The sequence below is a fragment of the Scardinius erythrophthalmus genome (assembly GCF_964197995.2).
Source record: "Scardinius erythrophthalmus genome assembly, chromosome: 18".
In the NCBI taxonomy this organism is placed as follows: Eukaryota; Metazoa; Chordata; class Actinopteri; order Cypriniformes; family Leuciscidae; genus Scardinius; species Scardinius erythrophthalmus.
In genome coordinates, this window is record NC_138238.1 from 15922202 (window position 1) to 15949324 (window position 27123).

General features: G+C 35.7%; 2 protein-coding genes across 8 annotated transcripts; both read right to left on the reverse strand.

Moving 5' to 3' along the window:
• Position 1: 1 nt before the first annotated feature.
• LOC308706868 (E3 ubiquitin-protein ligase TRIM15) lies at positions 2–5087 on the reverse strand (the record flags this gene model as incomplete). Its single annotated transcript, XM_081392734.1, has 10 exons — positions 2–1148; positions 1250–1276; positions 1650–1676; positions 1787–1838; positions 2556–2684; positions 2845–2982; positions 3124–3255; positions 4582–4680; positions 4784–4914; positions 5063–5087. The coding sequence occupies 10 exons, from the start codon at positions 5085–5087 to the stop codon at positions 616–618; spliced, it is 1293 nt and encodes a 430-aa protein (XP_081248860.1). The 3' UTR covers positions 2–615.
• A 4501-nt stretch (positions 5088–9588) lies between these two features.
• Positions 9589–26755, reverse strand: capgb (capping protein (actin filament), gelsolin-like b). Of its 7 annotated transcripts, XR_014032110.1 has the most exons (11): positions 26668–26755; positions 26258–26286; positions 20795–20988; positions 15988–16142; positions 15670–15831; positions 15087–15236; positions 13973–14059; positions 12446–12578; positions 11913–12004; positions 10930–11189; positions 9589–9869 (listed from the first exon to the last, which is right to left on the reverse strand). XR_014032110.1 is itself a non-coding variant. In XM_081392906.1 (10 exons), the coding sequence occupies exons 3-10, from the start codon at positions 20985–20987 to the stop codon at positions 11124–11126; spliced, it is 1038 nt and encodes a 345-aa protein (XP_081249032.1). In that variant the 5' UTR covers position 20988; positions 26258–26286; positions 26668–26752; the 3' UTR covers positions 9589–11123. The 7 variants fall into 7 exon arrangements, 3 of the variants coding, with proteins under 3 accessions (XP_081249032.1, XP_081249031.1, XP_081249030.1); XR_014032111.1 differs by lacking the exons at positions 26258–26286; positions 26668–26755 and adding an exon at positions 25107–25482; XR_014032112.1 differs by lacking the exons at positions 26258–26286; positions 26668–26755 and adding an exon at positions 24996–25253.
• Between the last annotated feature and the right edge of the window lie 368 nt (positions 26756–27123).

Below are 27123 nucleotides of genomic sequence, written 5' to 3' on the forward strand. Positions count from 1 at the left end.
TGTGAATGATTTCTTTTTAATGAAAGTTGAAACTGTCAACTAAATACAGCATTAAATTAGACTTACATTATGTGTTCTCAGTACAGCAGTGCAGTAAGAACAATAATAAAACACATGGTGACCTGCATTTTATGTTTTATTACTACACACATAATCATCCAGTTCATCTATGAAAAATAGAATGATTAACCTTTTAATAGACATTATCTACACAAACATTGATAGGCCTATAATAAATATCTTATTAGATGCATGTCTAAATAATGCAGTCTTATTAAATATTTGTGTCAAAACACATACCGTTCCTTATACACGTGAAAGTAGACAAGCTTAGATACATATATATAATATAATTATTGAGCCAGATAAAATATGCAAAGATACATTTTATAAATGGATAAAGAGATCCAGGTGTAGCAATCATGTTATAAATATAATAGGACGTGTATAGCTGTGTATAATAGCTCTCATAAAGCGGGTCCAGCCCACCATAATGTTGAATCCTCTGAAAGTCGCAATTAAGAGTTTCTTTTTAGTTGACAGTAGAATTGGTTCCAGTGAGTTCTAAATGTTCAAACGAAAGTGCAGAATGAAAGATGAAAACCTGCCTTGTTGTTAAAAGCGGCAATGCTCTTTAGGAGACCATATGGTTATAACAGACCTGCCATCCAGCAGGGCAAAGAAAGGGTACAGCTTCTCACGAAAGTGACCTGTGAAGGTGAAGATGTGTGATTTGTTCTCCGCGTTGTAGAATGAAATCTGTCCCTCCTCATAATCAATGTATATTCCCATTTTCCGGGGCACCAGCAGCAGAGGCAGGGCCGTTTCAGGATTGGTGCAGGCATAGAACTGTCGTGTGCTGCGCCACAGGACCCAATAACCATTAGAGGGATTCATTGGAAAGCGGCCATGCCTCTTTGAAGAAGCAGTCGTCACTCCAACTTTCCAATAGCCATTGTTTGCAAATTCCACTTCCCAGTAATGGCGGCCACTCATGTAGCCCTCCCAGCCTAAGACACAGGGCAATCTATCAAAACGCTGAAGGCTGTATGGCAGATCTGCTTCTGCTAGGCCCTCCTGAACCTTCTTGTGGTCATCAGAGAGCTGCAGCCAAGGGTTGATGGTCATGGGATCAAGACTTACATCAGCTATTTGAGAAAGAAATGAAGGTTTTACGACTAATGCATTTGACACTTTGTAAATGCAAGAGTGAAGGGAAAGTCTTATTTAAAATATGATATAAACTTACCTCCTGCACTGACAATCCAGCTCCAGACTGTGAAAAACAAGAGAAAATGATCTCAATATTGAGTTTAGATACCAGATCTTACTACTTACTACTGACTTGCTAAGAATAGTAGACATTGCGACAGCTAGACTAACACATTCGTATGGCAACTCATAACTATTTTACATTTTGGTGAATCGGTGGCTAATTCGCATGAATTCATTATGATCTCTTTCGTACGTTTTCATATGACACGACATTGACGGCTAAGTTTAGGTGGACTTTAACGCTTACTTCTGTCTAAAAATGATCCATGTACAAAGTCATATGAAATCTCCACCTTATAAAATTGGGTTGGTTAGTCATACTAGTGCTTTGTTAAATATCTCAAATGTGCTGGGAAAAGTTCTAAAAGAGTTACCTGAACTAGGGATGTATCGTGGCATGCCTGTTTAAGAAAAGAGAACAGAAAGGAGTTATGGATATTAATTTAAACGGTGTAGGCTACTCATATTTACAAAATTAATAATGATATTAGTTAGATTTTGGATCCCTCACCAGCTTTCCAGGTACGCTGCTTAGCTGAAAGCCACAGATGAGGAACCATGCCCTAAAATAAATACAAAAAGAAGCATTAATAAACAATTTTAATAAAGGGATCATATGAACAACCCTTGATCTCTTATACTGTACTTAAGGGTTTATTTACAGACTTTAAGTTGCAAATCAAACAAGTGAACCTGTCGCCAAACTGTTCCCACACAGATAACACATTAATCAAACAATTCTTCAGCTAAGTTATATTTTATTACAGCTATTTAATTTCATCATCATTTAATGAATTATTTTTCATCACATATGATGTTTCTCTGTCACTGTACATAATAAAAGTCTCTCAAATGCAAATGCTCGAACTTATGTTACAGATGGCAATAACTGGTCAACGTACAGTAAACCAAAGATACCTTCTTGAACTTTGCTCTTTAAACAACCATAATGATTCCGTTTTTCCATCCATACATTTATCAGAACTATTTCATCTTTGAAGCAATTTAGGCAATTTCATTTTATAGTCTCACACTTCACCCCTGATAATAAAACATATATTACATATTATATCATAAGTATGGAATGTTATTGTTGGTTTCCTCAATAAGATAAAGTGCTTCAATATTGACAGAATATTCATCTCTGGTTTCTCAGTTATATAATTGCTATTTCTTCACATAAAAAGGTACCACTTTCCAAAACTTTCCCTATATTTTGCATGACTGTATTGTACACTACACCATGTCCCAAGCAGAAATACTCAAAGCAGTGCATTCACCTTGCTGTCTTCCTTCAGCAAACTCCAAGTAATGAACTCCAGCAGTGGCATGAGGGAAACCAGCTTCTTCTTCCTCAGTCCCAGGAGACGCAACATCTGTGCCAGCTCATCTCCCAGCATTCCACAGCTCTGCATTCAGTAAGAAAGAACAAATATGAGTCATTTCACAAGTGGATACCGATTCTAAGAAATCAGAAAACCACAACTGGACTTTGGTCCACTTAATGTGTTAGTAACAACAGATAAGACGCCATCGCTCTAGATAATATCGATATTTTTGTTGTCCCACCTCTGACACACTCTGAATCTCTCTGGCCCACTCCGTGATCCTCTTCTGCACCACCTCACTCTGATCTTTATCCTGCTTTGTGTCCTCTTCCTCCTCCTGATCAATCCTCTCCTTTATCCAAGAATGATTTTTAGACAGCTGAGGATCACACAGGCACACAGAAAGCTTAGTTTGAGCAAGTCACCCTATATGGTTGAACTGAAGTCGATCTGTATGTATTCCAGAACAGTACAGTATGATTGAGATGTTTGTCTTTTTTTGAATTACAGTCAATTTCACCTTGTCTACGCTTTGAAGTTCACTGGCCCACTGAAGAATAAGCTTGCGGCTTTCTTCAATACTGCGTTCAGTTCTGCGGTCTGTCTGCCGCTCTGACGCTCCGCTGCATCCTTCACCGGGATCATCCTCATTCTGTAAATCACATGCACACATTTACAAATCATTTATGGATGGACAATATATATGTACCATATCTGTTATCTGATGATATTACAATATTAGTCGATGTTGCATATTTAATTATTCTTATTCATTTACCCTATTATATTATATTTGTCGTCATCTAACATGCACTTCATCTTTTAAAACACCAATTTAAAAACACGGTTAAATGTAATCTTTTGCAAATTTCAAAATGAGTATCCATTTTTTATACTGTACATTATGCTGTAATGCCTAAATTTACTTGTAGTTAATATTTTTATTTAGACATATAGTATAGATATTGTTTTAATTTATCTGTAATCAACCATAACATGAGTTTTAAAATCAGTGAATCCCTAAAATCATTCTTCCTCTGCCATCTCCTAATGCAATTTTTGTTCTTGATGACAGAGACACATTGTTTATTGAATGCTTCAAGTGCTCATAAACCCCCATTAAGGCCTCTTTTATAACAAGGCAGATAAAAACTAAATAAATTACTATAATAAATATTATTATTATTATTATTAGTAGTAGTAGTAGTAGCAATTTCATTTATTCATTCATATTACTTTGTAAAAAAAACTTATCTAATAACCCCTTAACCCCCAGACCCAAACCACCCTCCCACACCCCCTCATCACAGACATGGTGTGACAAGGCCCAGAATTACAGATGCACAATTGCTAGGCTATTGAAATGTGTTATCAGTTACCCTGGGCTCACATAAACTAATCTGCCACTATACATGTCTCGCATGGCAACGCTTATCACATGATAGCATGTATTATAAAAATTTATTGATTTGAGTTTGCACGCAAAGAGGAGTTTGCCAACAAATGATTACGTGAGCAGTTAAACACATCAGTCTTTTGAAGCATGGAACGTAAATCTCTGAATCGAAACTTGGCTTTAGTATTTTCCCGAACGATTTTAAGATAGTTGTCTTAACAATACCTTAAGTTTACTGAACTATTTTATTGTTATATTCATACATATAAAACAATATAACAATGAAATGACAATAAAATAATACAGGAAACTGAAAGCATTGTAAAGACTACTGTCTCATTTTTGATTCAAAGAATTACATTCCATCCTTATCCTTATATATATATATATATATATATATATATATATATATATATATATATATATATATATATATATATACACACACATATACATACACACACACATATACATATACACACACACACGCAATATAACATTATATATATGTATATATATATGCATATATACAGTATAGTAAAATAAATGATATTGTAAATTGTAAAATAATTTGTGGCTGACCTTACAAACTTGTGCCACCTGTTGCTTCCAGTGGTTGATGAATCTGATGCACTCTTCCAAGCTGCGGAGGTCCTGCAGGCCCTGCTGACGTTGCCTTTGCTGGAAACAAACATGAAATATTTACCACGAGCCCAAATTATTGTGATCATGACCCAACATGGATCACAGACCATAACATCCCCGAGTTAGTTAGAGTTGTTACCTGTGAACGGGTAGAAAATCCACTACTGCTCTTGAAGGGGCTGGTGGGGGCAGAACTGTGGACCTGAACAGTTTCCTCTGGTAGCGTCCAGCGCACGGCCCCAATAGAGTTACTCTGCTTTTGCGGCCCTTCTGCAGAGGAACAGAAAGAGGGAAGGTTTTTGACTTAGTTAGATTTGAACTGGTGTAGAAATCAACATCTCACACAGCAGTTTGAAACGAATGTACAGACAGTTGTGTTCTATTAAAAACAGAGAGAGAACATGTGTAAGAGCCATACTTTTGTCCTTCAGGATGCTCTTCATCGTGTATGGCTTTGCACAACACCTATAAGAAGGATATTTTTTAGAGGGACGTATTTAAAAGTTATTAATATTATCAATGCAAATGAACTTATTAAATGGAACACATTTACTAAACCTTGATGAAGAACAAAATTATAATAATAATACATATATAATGCTTTAATGATAATAATAATGAACTATAATAATACATGTATTAACTTATATTGTAAAAATATGCATATTATACACTGCTTTTGTTAGAAATTTTTAATATCATAAAGTACTATAAATATTTATTATTATTCCTGATACTCAGGGAATGCATGAACTGATAAAATAGACTGAATGCAAAATATGTTGCTTTGGATAATTGTCTGCCAAATGCATAAATGCAATATAAATCATAATACTTCTGTCGAAGCAGTTAACAATAATATTAATTTCTCAGTAATAGCCCGTTGTAACTGACATCATGATAAAAGCTATGCATGAGACTCAAAAGAGCTTACCCTAGATGAAGAGTGGGGATGGTGAATGCTTGAAGGTGTCTGGTGAAACTGAACGTTGGCGCTCTGTCAGCCCTAGTTTTAGCTCATCCTGCATGGTTTGAACTTTGGACCTGAATTATTATGGTGTTATCATGATTCTATGAGGTGGAGGCCAAGGAAAGCTACGTGATGAGATATGAGAGTCCTTCCCAGCAATGATTCAGACAGTAGTCAAAATGGCATGATGCCAGGAATAAAGACAGCGAATACACTCACGCAGTGCGTAATGCCACATACGTTTACTGATTCAGTGGACATATGGGAGAGCGGGGCACAACGTAACGCGGGGCTAGTTGTAACAAACTTGTTTTAAATAATTCCACACATGCCAGCTTGACGAAACTTACTGTATTTACTAGTTGCCATATCAACATTATATGAGAAAAAATTGAGCCAAAATTCTGAAATGTTTGGAAGATATCACTGAACATTTATTTAACCATAGCAAAAGTTCATTTCTTATGTTAATTTTTCATCTCTATTTTTTGTGTTTATTTAAAATTAGACAAACCTGATATTATTTTAATCTCCAATATGTTATTTAACAGTTTATATAGTTATTTATTAGCAGATTAACTAGCAGAAGACACTAGCCGGGGTTAAATCCCATGTTGCACAGATGGGGAACGTTGTAACACTGCGTTACAATGTGCTCCTATTACAACTATTCTATTCTATTCTATTCTATTGAGAAAACATGAGAAAAAGGTGAATAAAGAGTCAATGTTCAGAAATGATGAATTATTTTTATGTTTTGAACTATGCTGTATAGCTGTGTTTTCCGGTGTGTTCGCTGTCAAACTCAATTTCTTTTTTTTTATGATTAAAAAATGCCATTATTTTATATGAAAAAGTTAATAATTGTATTTTATTGAGAAAATATTTTAGTTTGTCTTCTATATTTTTTTTTATTAGATCAGATTAATCTGTCATATGGTCATGTTACAATGTACCCCACCTCTGGGGTATGCTCACATTTCACTTCAATTACTTCGGGGTATATCACGAAAATAGTATACACTGTTTTAAAAAAACAAAACCACATAATTGTACTAGACATGTGGGAAATTAATGTGGGGAAAATAAATACTCTGATCCCTAAGTAGATTTACACAAACTGAGAAAGTCAAAAAGCGTTACGTTATGCCCAGCTCTCCCCTATGTGGTTGTTAATCAGATTTCATTCAGGAAACTTTTGCATAAAAGGCCTCACATTTGTGCGGGCATCCTTCCTCTGCATGCACACAGATATAAAATATGGATGGTTATATTGCATGACTATAAACAGGTTACGTAACTTCAAAAAAGTAATGCTGTACAAATGTAAGTGAGTTCAATAGCAAAGGATTGTAAAAGTTGCTATGATGGTAAATACCAGTAAACCAAGCAACTGCTGCTGACCTCATAAACCATTAAAGGAAGTTCCTTATGCATTTCTTGAAAACATATTTAAATCATTTCTATTTATTGTGTATGTATTTATATCATCATAACCAAAAATGTAATGGCAATGACATGTCATTTGAACTTTGTGGAGACAATTATGATTATTATAACTACTAAGGATAGCTGTTCGCATGAACTTTATTTCAGTAACATGCTGTTCCACACACTAAAATTTTTTGGATAATAATTTTGTTGAAATGGACATTTTCAATTTTATAATCCATAAACCTTTAAGTCTCTCCTTGTGTTCACTGTGTTTTCCATTAATCGATTGGTGTGATTAAATAAATAATAATCTCCAATTAAACTCCTGAATTAAAATTTAGGTATATAAACCAGGTGCATAATTGTTTAAATAGAATTCAAATGTAACAAAATGTTAAAAATCATATAGCCATTATAAACATGTCTAGTACTTTTTATATAAACACAATTAATCCTGTCCACAATATGCTTCTTATCCAGAAACATTAAATGTCTGACATGTCACCAATAGATATTTGAACTTATTTTATTTATTATGTACCATGGGAGAGTTTAACATTTTTTGGGGGGTGTCAATATTTATTTTATAAAAGTTAGCTGAACAATGCAGTTTTGATGGCTGTGTTAAAGGGATAGTTCACTATGAAATAAAATTTTGGTATGTTATAGCTTACCTCAAGGGCATCCAAGATGTAGGTGTCTTTTTTTCCACAGTAGTTTTGATATTTGAGATAGATATGTACACTATATATAATTTTGATATAGATATATACACTAGATGTCGACTTAAAGACATTCGTTCCAATGAACTGCCGTAGACAAGGCGACATCTAGTGTAATAAATCTATGCACCAGTCTGCGTAAACGTCACACACCAGGATGCGCGCGCGCCCTCAGATCACTTGGACGTGGCTGTGTATAAGAGCAAAAAACGATATAAATACTGTTCGTTTTCTCACACAAACCGCTCGTTTCGTGTCTTAGGCCATCAATGTGTACTTACGATGGGGAATTGTTTAATTTGGACGATGGGGAATTGTTTTATTTTGGACTCTGTGCATGCTCTTTGAGACCGTGACCATAGACCTGCATTATATGACTGACAGACAAAAACGGTTTGACCTAAAAATATAAAAATTGAAACTACTGCGGAAAAAAAGACACCTACATCTTGGATGCCCTTGAGGTAAGCTAAAACATACCAAAATTTAATTTCAAAGTGAACTATCCCTTTAATGTAACAGCATTGAACTAAAAATGTCTATGTATTATCGGCTGAAAAGTGTATGTTATAAATCATGGGACAATTACTCAGAATTACATTAAAATACATTATTTATGGCTTGTCCTGAATCTGCACAAGTGAAAATACCAGTTGAATTTGAATTGCAATTCAGTTAATTCCTCTTTCTGTCATTCCAATTACAACTCAACATTTTGTGGAGTTTTCCTAATTCCATTCAAATTCATTAACTGATTTTTTAATGAATCAAAACTAACATTTATTTTTCTTGCAAGATTAACAATTATGTGCTTTTGAAACCTAAATGTCCCCAACACTTTGGCCAAAGTCAGCCTGAATCATGTCCGAATATAACAAAAGAGGAAATTAAACTAGACAGATGTCTAAATATATAAACTCATGACTTTGAGTAACAAAGTGAGATAATCAAGAAATCAGGGTTTGCTTATACTTAGAAACAGTAGGGTTTGCTGAATTATACATATGATCCAATCATATTTTAGAATTATATCACCTTTGCCATGCTCGTGTTCTATAAAAAACTGTTGCATTCTTTTTGCTGGTGGGATTCTCTCTGAAATTTGTCTGAGGTCCTCCAGCCGTGATTAAAGCATATTCGAGTCTGTCTAGATAATGCTATGCAGCAAGTTAGTGGAGCACTAGAGATTTTATTCAAGACGTTGACCGACTCAGCCGACGTCGATTAGGAGACGTGCTAGAGGATAAATATAATTAAACGTCGATCAGGAGATGTTTAGGGGCGTCGATTAGGAGGCGACCCAGTTAAGTCATGTGTAAGGGGAAATAAAAAAATCTATGTAATCTTAAACTGTGACCTTTTCCCAACCCTGCTTATCATGACCTAAATATCACACTAATCAGCGTGATTCAGTTCACAGCAACAGTTCACGTAAAAGTAGGTGAAAACCTACTGAAACCATGCAAAAAAACATGTCATTCCTCCTCTAATCCAAAATTCTGATTTATAAAGCAATAATAATACGTGAATAAAAATAAACCAATGGGTTCATAGATCAAACTTTATAGTTCTCATTCAAATAAAAAATATCTCTTAACACAGCTGCAGGCTACATGTGTATTTAAATTTAGCTTTATAAATTTGGAGTTTGTAAGCTTTTATTTCTCATACAGTAACTGTATTTATGAGTTTATGTAAACCACGGTAACATGACCCTTACCTGCCCTTACGTAACATCAGTGTCCTCTTATCTGTCTAAAGGGGAATTCCAGTGCATTCGCATGAATTCAAGTCTGAGCAATAATCCCAGAAGTCTTTCCTGTTGATGCAAATGCATTTTTATTGCCATGCTGCAGTTACATACACAAAATGAGTAAAAAAAAAAAAGCAACAAGCACAAGATTTTCCACAGAGTTTGTGAAATAGTGCATTGGCTTGAAAAATTTGTAACATTATTCTGTTTTTAAGTAGAAGTGGCATCTACTCAGCGGTTCGTGGCTATCAAGGCTGCAACATTTGACTTTCTCAATCAAAAAGGTAGTAGTAGTATTAGGAAGTATTTAAAACTCTTTCAATTTTCTATTGATCAATATAAACATCTTTTAAAACAGTGGTTCCCAACCTTTTATTGTCTGAGACCCCCTTTTTCCCAAGAAAATATTTTAGGGCCCCCCCCCCTTCACATTTAATGATATTATCGCTCTTGTTGGCTAGCAGCAAGGATGACAAAATATGTTGTTTTCAAGCAAACGGTAGGCTATGTTTATTATAACCAGATATGTTTATGCACAAATAATAGCCTATAGCCTAATATTGAAAATACAATAACAAAAACATCAGTGGGCCATTTGTAATTTAAAAACGTAAGCCTAAGAGTAGCCTATAAATTGGCCCTATTTGAATCGCAATAAAAAAATATCAGTATTCACACTGGTGTGTAGGTAAAAAAAAAAAAGATTGAATAGCCTATATAGGCTATTACAAAATTACTGCTGTCTGGGACCCCAATACTTGCATGTTATTTGTGAGGCTTTATCAATAAGTGTGAGGATCTGCTGGTCGTGAGTAATTTGGTCAATGGTGAAGAGATCTTTACAGGGTAAGACATCTTTATCATCCTCAAGGGTCAGTCTGGCCCATTTGTATTTGTTTTTTAAGGCTGTCATGGTTAAAATCCCATTTTTGGTCAGCCAGGCCAGGGAATGGATCAAATTAGCTAATGTAATATGATCGTTCTCCTTAAAGCATGCATTCCTTTTTTTTTTTTGCGCTATAGCGATCGTTAATAAACATGCGTTTGTTAACAGAATAATGCGTCTTTTGGAGCCGGAATTACTTCTCTGTGTTTGGCTATGACGAGTCACGCAGGTCAAGTACCACTACTCCGCAGCGGCGGCGATCCGAACCAGTGTTAAATAGTCCCAATATAAACACTTATTATAGGTGTACCATAGTGATTCAGAATAAGACAAAAACACGGTTTGGAAGATGGATTCATAATGAACTCGCTCATTATATACATTTTGTAAATTTTTAACATAGAAGAAGTTACGGACGACTTGAATGCTCATTACTCAAAACTTTTCAAAATATGACGCGACCCCCCAGAGAGCTCGCCGAGACCCCCTTGTGGGCCGCGACCCCCCTGTTGGGAACCACTGTTTTAAAAGACATAAAAATATGGTAACAGACAAATAGCAAAGCCTCTCTCATTCATACGCATGATCTTATTCAATAAAACTGTACATTTGTTTATAATGTAATATCTCTGTGACTTTATTTAAGTGAATTACAGTATCTTTTGACAACTGGTTGAGTGCAGTTTATTCTTTGATCATGCAGTGAAATGAGGTTTAATTCCAGTTTTGGAAAAACTGTTTAAAGATAACAGTCTCTCTGCCCTGTGGTAAAATCTCCACCTGTAAGACAGAAAAACACTCGATTCTTAGAGGATCTGGCATCTATTCACATGGGTATAAACTCAACGGTTTTTTAGTTCTTTTGAGTAATGCTTCGAAAGGCCAGACCAAACACAATGAATATAGAATAGTATTTCATAGAATACTTTTGTAGACCAAAAGTGACTTTTTATGGTGCAAGTCCTCCTGAAAAGTTCGTATTTACGAGTTGAGAAGTAGTGTTTACGACGTCTGGTACGTTTAAGTCACTTTCGCAAGATTAAACTCTACAAAAGAAACAAAGAATGTACATTAGGTGTGTTTTGCTTTTTAATGTTTTTTATTAATTTATAAAGCCACTGTAAACTTTATCGTTACATATTATATTGTTATATTACAATGCAATTACATTTTGTGAAGGGAATTAGCTTATTTTGTTGTAAATAAAAAAGCCTGACAATGTCACTGCTAAATACCTATAAATATTGTGTTGTTCCGCCACGCCCACAACTTGTAAAGATCAGGGTTTAAAGAAAATCCAAAGCTTCCCACTCGTATTTATGACTTTGTGATGCCGTTCGTGTGCGTTCAACTCGTAAATACGATCTTTTCGACATGACTTGAACGCACCATTATTCCTGGGTCAATACATTTCCAGTTCTGTTAGGGGTCGGCACTGGTGCATAAATTACAAACTTTTAATATTAAAATTTAAACCACAAGAGTAATTCTACAAGTGCAGACCTGTGTTTTCATCTTGGGGTAATTCATTTGTTGGATGAAGTCATCTGCCATTTTCAGAGCAGCCCTCTTCTCTTCTGCGTTCGCTCCACTTCCTGAGAATCATAGAAAACATTTCAATTATGAAACCTATGTATGCATGCATGTATACTACCATTCATAGGTTTGGGTCATAGCATCATTACTCCAGTCTTCAGTGTCACATGACCCTTCAGAAATCAATCTAATATACTGATTTGCTGCTCAAGAAACATTTCTTCTCATTACCTTAGTTAAAAATGGTTGTGCTGCTTAATATTTTTGTAGAAACTGTAATCTTTTTTTTTCAGGATTCTTTGATGAATAGAAAGTTCCAAAGAACAGCATTTATTTGAAATAGAATTCTTTTGCAACATTATAATTGTCTTCACTGTTGAACGCGTCCTTGCTGAACAAATCTTACTTAAATGGTAGTGTATATTATATACAGAATATAAGTGATTTGTTCACCAGACACTTATCGTGTTATTGTGACATGCATGTACATTTTTTCTTACCTTTCCAAACAAAGATCTTTCCATTGGCCCCATTGTCCAGGATAAAGCAGTCATCACGTACCAGTAAGTCCTTGGCAAATGGACTTTTCTCTGATACCTTGGTCAACTTCATTGACCCTGTTGCATCTGAAACCTATAAAGAAATTACCATTTCTCCAGATTGAATGCACATGAAACATAAATGATATGTTTGCTAGACCTTTTAGGAATTTTTTAAACATCAGATAAATGTACATTGAGCAAATATAGGTATGGATTAGATTCCTCATGGCAAGGATTCATCCGAACATCCACATGTACTGTAGTCTCAAGGGCTGTGTTCGAAATCGCCCTCTTAAATAGGGCACTATTGGAGGGAACAGTCATTTGTGACCATGGACCACAAAACCAGTCACATGGGTCAATTTTTTTAAATTGAGATTTATACATCATATGAAAGCTGAATAAATAAGCTTTCCATTGATATATGGTTTGTTAGGATAGGTCAGATAGGACAATATTTGGCTGATATATAACTATTTGAAAATCTGAGGGTGCAAAAAAAATCGAAACATTGAGAAAATCACCTTTAAAGTTGTCCATTTATATTTGCGGAAATTGCGGTTGTGCTGCATTCACTCACAAAAATAAATGTTTTATATATTTATGGTAGGAAATTTACTAAATATCCTCGTGGAACATGATCTTTACTTAATATCCTAATGATTTTTGGCATAAAAGAAAAATCAATAATTTTGACCCATACAATGTATTATTGGCTATTGTCACAAATATACCCGTGCGACTTATGACTGGTTTTGTGATCCAGGGTCACATTTGTAGTGGTGTCCGAAACCATATTGGATGTTATTGAGTGGACTCATTCAATCCCGTAATGCACCGCAATAACGAGTGTACAGCCGATGTACACTCAACGGCTAGAGAATACCCATAATGCACTGTGAGGGTCACACCGAATGAATTCCCACGTGTCGCCAGAAGATGTCGCCCGCAGCTGAATCATCCATCCATCCATTTTTCAAACCGCTGGTCCAATGTGGGTACAGCGTAATATCATACAAGTATGAATTCCTTTTTAATTATTAAATTGTTTAATTAAGGTTTATACATAGTTTCAATGACAGAGTTCAAGATAAATCTTTTCATCTTACTACTGGAGCTGCTATTAAACAGCAAGCATACTATGAAAAAGTGGCAGCCCTTCCAGTCCAAATTCTTCTCCTTTTCATTCATTCACTTCTTCAAATGGACTATATTAATGGATTAATAAAGGGAAACGTGAACGCGATTTCGAACACAGCTATGGATTTTCTACAGTTTAGATCAGGAGCGCAAAACTCAGTTCCTGGATGTCCACAGCGTTGCAGAGTTTAGCTTCAACCCTAATTATCTCTAATCATCTGATCCAGCTTATCAAGTCCTTATTAAGGCTTATTTGAAAACTACAAGTATGTAGTATCTAGGAGCTCAGTTTTGAACCCCTAGTTTAGATTAACACAAGCCTAACACATAACAGAGTTGTGGTACCTTGTAGAGGGAGGCGGAATTTGATGCATCTGCTTGACTGTCTTCCTCTGGAGTGCTTTCTTTCAGCTCTGGCACTGGACCAAGAACCTGTTTATTATAACAAAAGATGGAGAGGACGAACACAGTCAGAGCTCATCGGCAAAAAACAGTATTCATAAACATGACATGTTTTGTTTTTCAATTTTAATGTCAAAAATGGTATTTTGTGTGTGGGTGTTTTGCACTTCAGATAAAGTAAAGAAAGAATATTCAGTGATCAATTTTGAAAATGTTTATATTATGTTATATGTTATATTATTATAAATGTAAACTGTTATAAACTAAATTATTAACTGTTTATAATTTATTATCAGAGATTTTAGCTGAAGAACTAATTTTTCAGAAGAACTGTTTTAGAAGAACTAATTTTCTGAAATGTACTTATTCACTGTTTACTTATTTATAGTATGTTAAAAGTATGCTGTTCTTTCAGATTTTTTAATTCTGGCCTTTAATTTGAGAGCAAAATAAATAAATAAAAGCTGAGCACTTTCCTTAAAAAAGAAAGAAAAGAAAACACAAACGTATCAACCTTCTGATAATACTGTTTCTCGGTTCAAAACCTCTACTCCATTTCAACAGCTGTTTATGAGCACTATTCATTTACAGCACAACTTTGAGCTAAGCTTTTAAAACCTTGCGGTGTACACTGCTGTCTCCAGATACCAATATTTTAATAATTCAGAATAGACGAATCACTGTCTGGCCTACTGAGATTTCGGTATGGAGATAAAGGTTAGGATCATGATTTTTCGGTTTTACTACAGCACGCCATGGGTGTATATTACCATCGTTTGTTGTTTCCTTTTGGGTAATTGTGGCATGGGACATCAGACTTAAAAGGATTAAAGTGAAGTGTAAAGCTAAAGAATCATAAAGGGTAGAGTTGACGCAGAGTAGAAAAATATACTGTATGTATGTATGTATGTGTATATATATATATATATATATATATATATATATATATATATATATATATATATATATATATATATATATATATATATATATATATATATATATATATATATATATATAATTTTTTTTTTGTCAAAATACAATGGCCTGTTGTTACCTGTAGCATTTCCTGTGTCTCCTCTCCCTCATTGATGTTAGTGATCTGGGCTTTGCCGTGTCTCTCTGTATCTCTGATCAGAGTGGCGATCTCCCGCACCTTCTGCTTCTCAAAGATGTTTGCCTGAGATCCTATCCATGACACAATTATCTAGAGAATAAAAAGATTTTATAATAATCATAAAAAATGTATTTCAAATAACTGCTACATTATATTTTGTTGATATGCAGTATTGTACAATGCAGAGCAGTTTACGTTTTTATTTTATCAAATAAAAGCATTGTAGTTGAAATAGGAATTTTATAGCATTTCTTTCCTGTAACTTTTGATAATTTTAATGCATCCTTGCTGAATAACATAATTTCTTTCTTTCTTTCAAACAAACAAACAAACGAACGAACAACAAAAAACTATTTAACAGAAGTGTATAGAGAGACATACCCAGACAGCAACATAGTGTCGGCCCAGATCCGGCCCACATCTGGTACATGTTGATTCTACGTGTACTGGATGTGGGCCGGATCTGGGCCGACACTATATGTTGCTGTCTGGGATAGAAAAAGTCAAACAGACAGGCACAAACCTCGCCCAGGTCGAGTATGAAGCAGTCCCCTTTGTTAAAGCTCTGCCAGCTCAAATCCACTTCCTTGGCTCTGATGTTGCGCTTCCCTTTGATTTGGTATAACCTCTGAATGGGTCCAGATCCAGACTGTGTTCTTCTGAAGCCAGACTCCACACCTCCCTCCTGTACAAACAGAATAGCGTGACTATTCAAGGAACATAAGAACTCTTTAACTGAAATAATGATGCATCCAGTACTACTGTAACAATCAGTTCATTTATATATATAGCCATTTTGTGTAGATGTGAGAGAATGTGAACACACACAAACACATCTCACCTTGTAGCTGACTCCTCGAGGGAAGAGGTTCATGAATTCTGGGGACTCATAGCCCTGAACCTGTCTGTGCTGGATTGGATCTCCTCCCAGGAAGTTATCCAGCTGCGTAGCCAACATGGCACAAGCTACCTGCTCGTCACGAGACGATTTCTCTCCTAAAAGGGAGAAAGAGGAAGAGAGAAAATTAGGTTACACTTTATTTTGATGGGCCCTTTAGACAATCTATAAGTAACATTGCAGCTAAATGTCAACTAACTCCCAAAGTATTAGTTGAGTATTAGTAGTTTGTTAGGGTTAGTAGAATAAGGTGGCGTAGCTGAAAAGTTACTTATAGTTAGTAAAATGTCTGTTGGTGGACCATTAAAATAAAGTGGAAGCAGATTTTAAGCAGACAGTCTAATAATACTCTACTAATATTCTAATGAGACATGTAAGTGCAACATACAGTCATCAGCACTTTATTTTACAGTCCTGTTCCTTATTAACATATACACTTATTATAGTAATTGCAATAACTGGGTAATAACTAGGAACTAACCCTGGCCTGAACCTACCCCTAAACCTAATCTTAAAGGGTTAGTTCACCCAAAAATGAAAATTCGGTCAGTAATTACTCACCCTCATGTTGTTCCAACCCGTAAGACTTTAGTTCATTTAGACTTAAGGTTGAGTCAGTGAAGTCACTTGGACTATTTTAGCGATGTTTTTACTAACTTTTCCGGACCGGCAGAATGAAATTGCCTAGAAGCCTATGAAGGAGTGAGACAGCTCTCAGATTTCATCAAAAATATCTTCATTTGTGTTCCGAAGATGAACCAAAGTCTTACGGGGTTGGAACAACATGAGGGTGAGTAATTACTGACCGTATCTTCATTTTTGAGTGAACTAACCCTTTAACCCATGTAGTTACCTTATATTCCCAGGTACTTTTTAGGTAAGTAGACGAAAGTGCACGTACTGTAAAATAAAGTGCAACGGAATAACTAAAGGGGGCCATAAAAATGTTACTGAAAATGAATTGTAACACTTTACAGTAAGGTTCATTAGTTAATGCATTATTAGTACCAAGTATGAGTTATACATTTGTTACTGTATTTGTTAAGTAAGGGATAATGTATAGTGAGCCGGTTGTTATAGTGAATAACAACCCCGACAGGCTGAACGGGATCCCGACGCGAAGCGGAGGGATCTTGAATCAGCCTGAAGGGGTTGTTATTCACTATAACAACCGGCTCACTATACATTATCCCGCTTATTACATGGCTACCTACAAAATAAATAAATAATTTGCCGCGAATTATTGATTTAAAAAGGGGTTATTGATTTAAAAACGATTGTATTGCTTCCGCTAAAGAAAATAGTCCGTTCCGCGTCCATAGCAACGCGCTGTTTTTCATGGCAACGGTCTGTTATACTTCGCAGCGGTCTGTTATAAAGAAATAACAGACCGCATTCTATATTGGAATTCAGCCAAGCCATGTAATAATCTTTGTTAATGTTAGTTAACAAAAATACTTTTTTGTTCATTGTTTGTTCATGTCAGTTCACAGTGCATTAACTGATGTTAACAAAATTTTAATAAAGTATTAGTAAATGTTGAAATTAACATTAACAAAGATTAATAAATGCTGTATAAGTGCAGTTCATTATTAGTTCATGCTTATTAACGTAGTTAACTAATGAACATTATTGTATAGTCAGTGTAACTAAATTGATATATATTGGATAATCGGTAACACTTTACAATAAGGTCTTATTTGTTAACATTAATGAATGCATTTGTTAGTGCATGAAGTAACTATGAGCACTGAGCTTTATATTATTAACCTGTTAACATCAGTTAATAAAATACAATTGTTCATTGTCTGTTCATGTTAGTTCAAAGTGCATTAACTAATGTTAACAAAAATAACTTTTGACTATTTTGAAATTAACATTAACTCAGATTAACAATTGCTGTAGAAGTATTGCTTATTGTTAGTTCATGTTAACTAATGTAATGAAACCTTATTGTAAAGTGTTACCCAATCATTTAAAAGTATGGAATCCACTCACACAATTCACTTTACAAACTTCCTCTTACATGCAGCCAATAAAAAGGTCAGCAAATGCAAATAAGAGAAAGCAATTAGGAAGAATGTTCTTTCAACAAACACTGTGTGTGCAATTTTGCACAATTCTGTCCTGTGTGATATGCCACCAACACAGCCACAGCCACTTCCTCTGCACCTCTGAGCAACCATTGTCTGTGCTGAACTGAACTGACTTAAATGCAAGGCCATTTGTGGTAGGGCTTGGGTGAATGATCAAAATATATTAGTTTTTCTTTCTACAATGACTACAAATAATTAAGATAAAATGATTCTTGCGCTGCATTTTGTTTAGCAATGATGATATGACATACATAGCAATTTATTATATATACCAATGAAATATTTTTATTTTATTAGCATTTTTTCTGCTTCTTGAGGTTCAAGGAAATATGCTGTTGAAAAGACTTTTCAGGTTCAATAAATGCATGATGTTTTCAAAATTGAAAAGTGCATATTATTATGCATTACTTTTTTTATATTTAAGGTTCAAGTTCAATAAATGCAATAAATAAATAATGCATGATGTTTTCAAAGTCAATGAGTAATTGTAAAACAATCGTGATCTCAATCATGACCAGAATAATCATGATTTTCTGCTATGTAGACGTGTATAACACAGAGGAATTGTCTCTGCAATAGAAGGTTCATTATGAATGAATACTATGGTTGGGTTAGGAACTGAGACCAGGGATTCTGAGTAATGAAGAGATGGATTGAGGGTGTTTATGGATAAGGGATGGTTAATGAGAAGGCATGAGAGAAGATGGCTCATCATGCTGACAAGCTGCTTAGTGTTTCCTAAAGCACCGGATACACCATAAGACAATAGACCTAACTGAAGTCCTGTCACAGGCCTGCTGAAACATTAATGACCAATGAAAACACACGCCCATGCCTTTTTCCTTTGGGAGTCTTCCCTCTTCACCCCTCTCTCCTGTCTACCAGCCGTTCTATACCAACTTTCTGTGCACTCACTCAGACTTGGGTCAGGTCCACTCGACTGTGTGATCATGCGTATCGTTTATCTCAACAGGCTATTGTCTCAGTCTTTCAGACCCCATACCACCACAATAATCATGACTGACTGACCCTGACTTTGGCTTCACTTCTTGTTATGTATATCCTCATGCCATATGCAATGTTGTTCTATGGAACATAACATATTTTTAAGAATCTTTGTGCATCTTTTTTTCCCATAAAACAACCATAGCGACCATGTCTTTAACACCTGCAAAAGAAAAAATAAATAAATAAAATAATAAAATAAATTATTTTAATGAATTAATTCATTTATGGAATCGTTTTTCCATAAAAAAACAGTTCATGGTGACCATGTCTGTCCAGCTTCAAAAGTAACAAAGAAATAAACTTGGGGTCTTTTTTTAATTGTAGTATTGTAAGTAAATAATGACAATTTACATTAGTCATTAGCATGATGGTGAATTTAGTGAATTAAAGGAGAGGATTTACTTCTGGCAAGATGAGCGTTTTAATAAAACTTGGCTTTGAGAAAAGCAAAAATATTGGTTTCACTTTATTTTAATGGTCCTTTTAACACATTCTGTTGACTATCAATAACGTTGCACCTACATGTCTACTAACTTTCATTAGAGTGTTAGTAGAGTATTAGTAGGCTGGTAGGGTTAGGGTTAGAATAAGTAGACGTAGTTGCAAAATGACTTCTAGTCAGTAGAATGTCTGTTAGAGGATCATCACAATAAAGTGTTAGCAGATATTAAGCATACAGTCTACTAATGCTCTAATGAGAGTTAGCTGACATGTAGTTGCAAAGTTAGGGGAGATCGGGGACAGTTGCAACAGGGGATGGTTGCAACATGATGACTCTCATACTGCACATGCACAGTTAGACCCTCCCCCAACCAAGAAGACATATTCAACATCTGCTGCTGCATTTATTGAACAAAACTTGTTTTGGAGGTATGAAAGTAAATTTCATGAGATGTATTTTTGTCATCCTGTCCTGACATTTTGTATGAATAAATCAAAACTTACTTAGTTTGAATTACTAAGGGACATGGTTAGCATGAAAAAAAAAATGTATATACTTTTTAACCACAATTGTTCGTCTTGTGCTGGTCTGCGACGCGCCACGCATTGCGTCATCACGTTGGAAAGGTCATGCGCCACGTCATCAATCTAAGTTATTTGTCTGTGTACTCCGGTTCAAAAAGGTAGGGAAGGGCGAAAAATTCCATCTCATTTTCTCTTCCAAATTCAAAATCGTCCGAAATCTTTGTTTTAATTTATTATTATTTTCTTTTTTTCGTGACCTTTCCAACGTGATGACGGCATTAATTTGAACTTCAATATTCTGGTTGCCGCTAAAGCCAATTGTGTGAAGAAAAATCCTGAAATGTTTTCCTCAAAAAACTTAATTTCTTTTCCACTGAAGAAAGAAAGACATGAACATCTTGGATGGCATTGGGGTTAGTAAATTATCAGGACATTTTCATTTTGAGGTGAACTAATCCTTTAAATGTTGATGCATTCTAATGTGTTTTCAGGCCACATGTTCTGTCTCTTTAAAACCATCATTAAAAGAAAATACAGAACCCTACTTGCCATATGATGTTAATAATAAAAGTATGAAATGATGTCATCAGATACTAAATTGTGTATCCCGTGTATTTCATACTGCATAGCTGAAAGCGACAAAATTAACCAATGGAGAAAATCAGCAGCTATCATCTCACCAATCCACATGTGGAGGTCTGCACCCTGGTCACCCCGGTTATCCAGCACAAGGTAGGAGTCACCATTGAAGAAAGCCCCGACCTCAGCTTTATCCAGAGGAACAGCCTTCATCTTCTCCACTCGCCAACATCTCAGTCCCGGCTGCCTAATCTCGTCCCCAAACTGCCCTGGAGCGGCCTGAAATCGGAGCATTCTGCAGAGACAGAACAAATTGTGAAGAGAGGACTGGATCAAAAAATGAAGCCCCTGAAAGGACTACGGGCAGCAGACATCTGATTTATGGATTAATAAAAAGATTCATTCTTTGTCCTGAACTATGTTTTGAAAGCTGAAGCAATTGCCTGTGACTTCCCAGTTAAAATTTTCTATCACCTAACTTAAATGTTTTTTCCACAACATTTTGCACAAAAAAAAAAGAGAAAACCCAAAAGCTAGCAGCATGCTTCATAATAAAACCCTACTAGTCATTTGGCTTTTGGCCCGATGGGTACTCTATTGTAGCTCTGCTCCTCTCACTAATTTGCCAAGAGAGCTATCAGTTAAAGACTGCTGTTATCTGATTGGTTCTCTGACCTGTCAGTAACCTGACTGCCAAAACACATGGTTTGGATTCTGGAAATCTGTTTGTTTGGACACTACAGACAGTGTCAGTGTGTTGGAGGCTCACATGAAAACATATGTAGATTCCAGCACACTGCTGCCAATAAAACACTCAAGACAATAAAGATATGTTAGCCTGGGATGAGTTTTGGTTCTATTATTCTTAATAAAGCTGCCATAAGCCATGTGAAAATGAAAAGTACACAGGCTAAAAAACAGCACCTTATTGCTGTGTTTTTCTTACTTGTCAATAATGAATGTGAACTGTTAAGTCTTCCAAGCGTCTTTTCTTATCAAATGTTTTAATTCGAATGGAAACCTGACTAAATCAATTATTGGTAATAGAAGGATCTTGGTAATAGGATATCATCTTTGACAATCAATTATTGGTAATAGGATATCATCTTTGACAGGCACGTGGATTAACAACATAAAATATTGGCGCTGCAAATAAACTGGCATGGTAAAAATAAATCAATCAGTCTAATTAGGCTCTTCTTGTAATGGTCTGACATTGAGAGGCGCTCTGCATTACTTCACTCTCATTTAAATAGGCCTCTTATGTCACTCCAAGACATGCCATACAGAGAGTCAGACACGTCCAGTTTCACAACGCCAAAGAATGCATCTTATTTCCTCACATAGTTACTGTTGTGAGCACATAGGAAACAGTTACAAAGGGTAAGTTGCGCTGCTGGCTGCTCCTCCCTCTTTATCTGTTCCTTTAGTCCATATATTCTGTTTAGTCACAGTTGGACATGACGCCTCATTAACTGCAAGGAAGCATTAACAGGGAACAACCCCTAATAAATACTATGATTCATTTGAAGCTATTACAATTTCACTTTATGATACAAATTTATGATCGGTTTTAAAAATGTATGACAGGCTAAATTTAAATTCCACTAATTAGTAGTTGTAATTTTGAGAGAAGATATAAGATGTAGCTACTGTAATGTGTAGGAAGCGAGATAGACAGTGTCAGTCATAAAACCTCTTCAGAATGAGTAGAGATTTTATTTAACCTGGTCCTGTTACAGCTAAACATTAAAGTCCCCATGAAATTATTTTCAGTATTTTCTTTGCACTAAATGTAAGTAGGCCTAGTATTTATTTATACCCGTTAAACACTTTATTTACACAATTACCGGATTGGTCGCGTCAAAAGCTGACGTTACCCGCCTCCACGCCACTGATTCTGTTGTCAACAGGATTTTTTTTTGTAATTTTGTCTGGCTCAATCAGATAATGGTGGGCGGAGTTAGTGTAAATTTCTCAAATAAAATTTTTCTCTTCTCTGATGATGCGTTTATTTGCACGAGGGCGGGGCAACCTGTCACTCACATGACATGACAGCAATAGCAAACCACAATGATCCGATCATTTCCAGAGGGACAAAATCAAGTCCCAACCTACTTTTTTTTCTTTTTCAAGAAGCTGTTTGGGTCGGATATAAGTCACAATAGGGAATAAAAGACTATCTCAACTTCAGTTTCATGCTGACTAAGCAATTCATCTGACAAAAGTTATTTGTATCCTCCATGTCATGAACAAGCAATGGCCTCAGTGTTCACAATGCTCCACCTCATCGAGGACTTTAACACCCCACCCCACACATTAAAGCGTGGTGTAAAACAGCAATTCATTCTGTTTTATCGAGGAAGCTGATGTGAAAGTGTCTCAGCTTAAGCAAAAAATGACCGTTAGCATGTTAGAAATGCACAACTACAGTGACATGTAGAACCACAGGGCAAAGAACAAGCAAGCTGGCACAATCTGTTTCCTGTGATGATTAGCAAGTTTCTGCAAGTTCTTTGAAAATGTAGGGAAGATAAGGACCCAGTATACTTATGTGACATAACTGGATGTAACAGCCATTCATTCACAAAATTCCAGATGGTCTAATGATCTCTTTTTATATGCATTACCATTAAACATAACCACTATAATATATATATATATATACTTAAAAAAATATATATTTTAATGGTGAAGTGTGTAACTGTGATTTTAGCATCACCAAGCAGAATTTCAAAAAGAATGCGTTTGAAATTGCATACTGTCACCCTGGCCCTGCATATGAATGATTTTAGTAGGCGAAACATTACATGTAGAGTAGTATGTCCGAATTTACAGTATTCATAAAACATAACATGGCAATGACAACATGGGAGATGTAGTCAGGATTTCATTAATACTACACAAATTCATACTATATTGAACATTCTTTTAAACGGTCCCAAAGACCTACTCAGACAGTATGTCATTTCAGACGTAACTTAAAGGAGAACTCCGGTCAATTTTAACATTAAGCTCATTTTTTTGTAAATTTGGAGTGCTGTCAATACAGAGAACAACGACAAAAATCGGTGTTGCCTACACCGTGTTATCCTCTTTTTAAAATGTGCACCCTGTTGACTTCAATGGGGCAAGTTTTAAACCTGAAGGAATCACTCACATGACCTGTGCACTTGTAATGACACATCAAGGATGTTAAGAGGCTAAAAGCAGGTTTAAATATTGCCCCATTGAAGTCAACAGGGTGCAAATTTTAAAAAGAGGATAACACGGTGTAGGCAACACCGATTTTTGTCATTGTTCTCTGTATTGACAGCACTCCAAATTTACAAAAAATGAGCTCAATGTTAAAATTGACCGGAGTTCTCCTTTAAGAGTAGGCATCACATTTTAAGAAGAACCTAATTTGCAACTGTAAAAAATTATGTTCTATAAAAGTATAATTTACGCAGTCCGAAAATACGACAGCCACCATGTGCACTGTTCTACGTGTCTACGACATCAATTGCAAAAGTTGTACATTAAATGCGCAGTTCGTCCTGGTATTTTTCACCTATGAATACTACTAATTCAGGCATACTAATGTCACAAACTACTTTTCATTTACTATATTAGAGAAGAAGGCATGATCAAATGTGGAGATTGTTTCAGACATGTTTCCTGAACACTCCCCCCATCTGCCATTGGCCAACCACACATAATAGTCCCGCCCCCTCTGCCACACCATTGGCAGTTCACTACTCCAACACTGCCATTCATAAATCCTCTCCCATGGCCTCATGGGATAGTAAAGCGTGCATGGTATGCACACTTCAGAATCTCATCAGAAGTAGATCATCCGTGTACTTTTTGCCTACTCTTTTATGAGTAGGCTACTGTGAATTCAGACATACTTCTTTTGTCACATACTGTTTTTTGCTGACTAGCCTATATAGTAGAAAATTATGTGATTTCGGATGCAGCCCCTTTATCTAAATAAATCATCCCTACGTGTGGTTTACTTATAGTTGAAAATAAAAATATGTTACTTTTAGCATTTTAGCATGACAAAATACAGAACTTTCAGTTTTAAACAGTGATCACAAATGTAGGCTACTGACTCAAGATTGTCATTGCTCTGAAAACAATAATAGGCTGGGCTATCTATTACAGAATATCATCAAATATGACATACAGGTACATCATCGCAGGATAGTGGAGCTTTGCCAATGCGACTAATGTGAAGACGGTAGAAGCTAATAGCCTCCCTTAAGTAAAGAGTGTGATGAGCACTCAGAGCTAAGAAACGCTAGTCCACTTAACTGTAAAACTCCTTCGGCCTGCTCCGGCATGCTTTCTGAGTCCGGCTCCATTCTGCCTTTTCCAGTGTGTGTGTGTGTGTGTGTGTGTGTGTGAGTGAGTGTGAGAGTTCACCTGGCCTGGTTAGCTTATATGTGTCCAGTAACTGGACACGGGGGAATAATCCGAGCGGCCCTGCCGAAGACGCCCCACACCGAGAAGAGTCGGGTTGCCTGACAAACGCTAAACACTAGCGTGATAATCACCATCCATCTTTCCTCCACTCATCAGAAGGAGTTGATGGAGGAAACACGGTAAAACATGGTTTTGGTTTCTAAGACAAAAAGTTACGGTGTCCAGAAAGAGGTTGCTGTTTTAAAATTTTATGTTAAAATGTAATTATCTTTCATTAATTTGGACTCCTTTTTTGTTTAAATTTGATACTTTTAGTAACAAGTTCGATTGTAGCTAACAAGGCGCTTGGCCTAGTGGCTTATAAGTTATAATACGCAAATTACCTGTCAATGTAGACAAACTTTATGGTCAGAAACTATGAACTAGATGTAGCCTAAGCAAAACCATAAGTCAAAACAGTTATTGATATAGGTAATAATTTTTAATAAACTGTAGGCTAGGCGCTTGGCTGGCATAATAAATGACAAAAATCTAAATGATCTTGTAGCATAAATTATCACAGTGTCATAATAAATCAAAAAGAGAAGTGAGATGGAAAGAACTGATGAAGAGGTTGATAAGTCACACTGATATATGATATAGCATATATCTCTTATTATAAGGAGACATGCAAGTAGATCGATGCGAACTAGATCGAACAGATAAATTGCAAGACAAAGCCATACAAATATTTTATATGAATTCTCAGATAGAACTGCAATCACGTTCGACAAAATGGCTATCACTCAATGGAGGGATTGTATAAAAAACAGACAAGGTATTTCTGTTCTGCATTTCATTTCATTTGGGAAGCTCAGGTTCAAGATCAAGTCAAAATCAGAATGTGCAAAATATAGCTTTTTTAACTAGCTTTTGAATTTAAAATGTTGAGTAATAATGAGTACTTTAAGAAATAAGCTAGATGTGAAACTAAGGTGTGGCATTTTAGGAGCATCTCTCCTACCTAAAATTCACTCTGCTTTAAGTTACTTTCTTTAAAAATGAATGAATTTGGCATAACAGGAAAGCAGCTGTAAAGAGGGCTGGTTTTGAGGGTTATGCATGTATAATTAGTGAATTTCTGAGCATTTTTAGAGATTTTCAGTGCTTACCTTGCTGTTGTTGCTGAAGTTGGAGGACCCTGCAGAGTTTTTAGAAAGAAAGGAAGAGAATTTGTAGAGGAGAGACTGTGTACAAAATCACTTCCTGCATTAGTTCTGGCCCAGCCCTGAAGTACACCCCCACATAAACAAACAGAAGTCAAAAAATAAAAAAGGACAAGAGCACACAAGAGTGAAATTCACAGATTTGTTAAAAGTTAAACAAATGATTTGCCTGTTTTGAATAAATTTGACTATAGGGAACCCCTCATGGACTACGGACTAAAAAGAGAAGAAAATATCTCAAAATAATGTTCAGCCAGCTCAGAGGGTTTTTTGTTTCTCCTGTTACATTTATGAGTCACACCCAGTCAGTAACAAAGCATTCATAATTATGTCAGGGCTTGCCTATGGACACAAACCAAAGTTTGATATACAGGCTTTCCAGTTTCAAGGCTTATCCGATCGCAGAGCTGGAAGTCACAGCGCACAGTTGTCAACTTTACACACAATGGCTGTGACTGCATTCATTCAGACATTCACAAGAGCACAGGAAGTCCAGGGGCTAGTCTGTGGTTTCAGGAATTTATTAAAAACAAGAACCAGTAAAGCATAAAATGTCTGTAACATCAGCTTCTTGAGAACAAGAGGCATCCCTATGATGATAAATGTGCATTTCCTTACATAGAAATTTAAAATGGGGAATTTGATAGAGCATACAAAATCAAGTGACACTCTTTCTATATCTTTTACAGACTGTAAATCATAAGTTAAAACCTAAACAGAGTCTATTGAATAAAGTCATGTGATGCCAAATTTAATTGAACAATGACAGTTTTCCAGTTCTTTAATTCAATGACATTCTGCCAGTAAGTTTA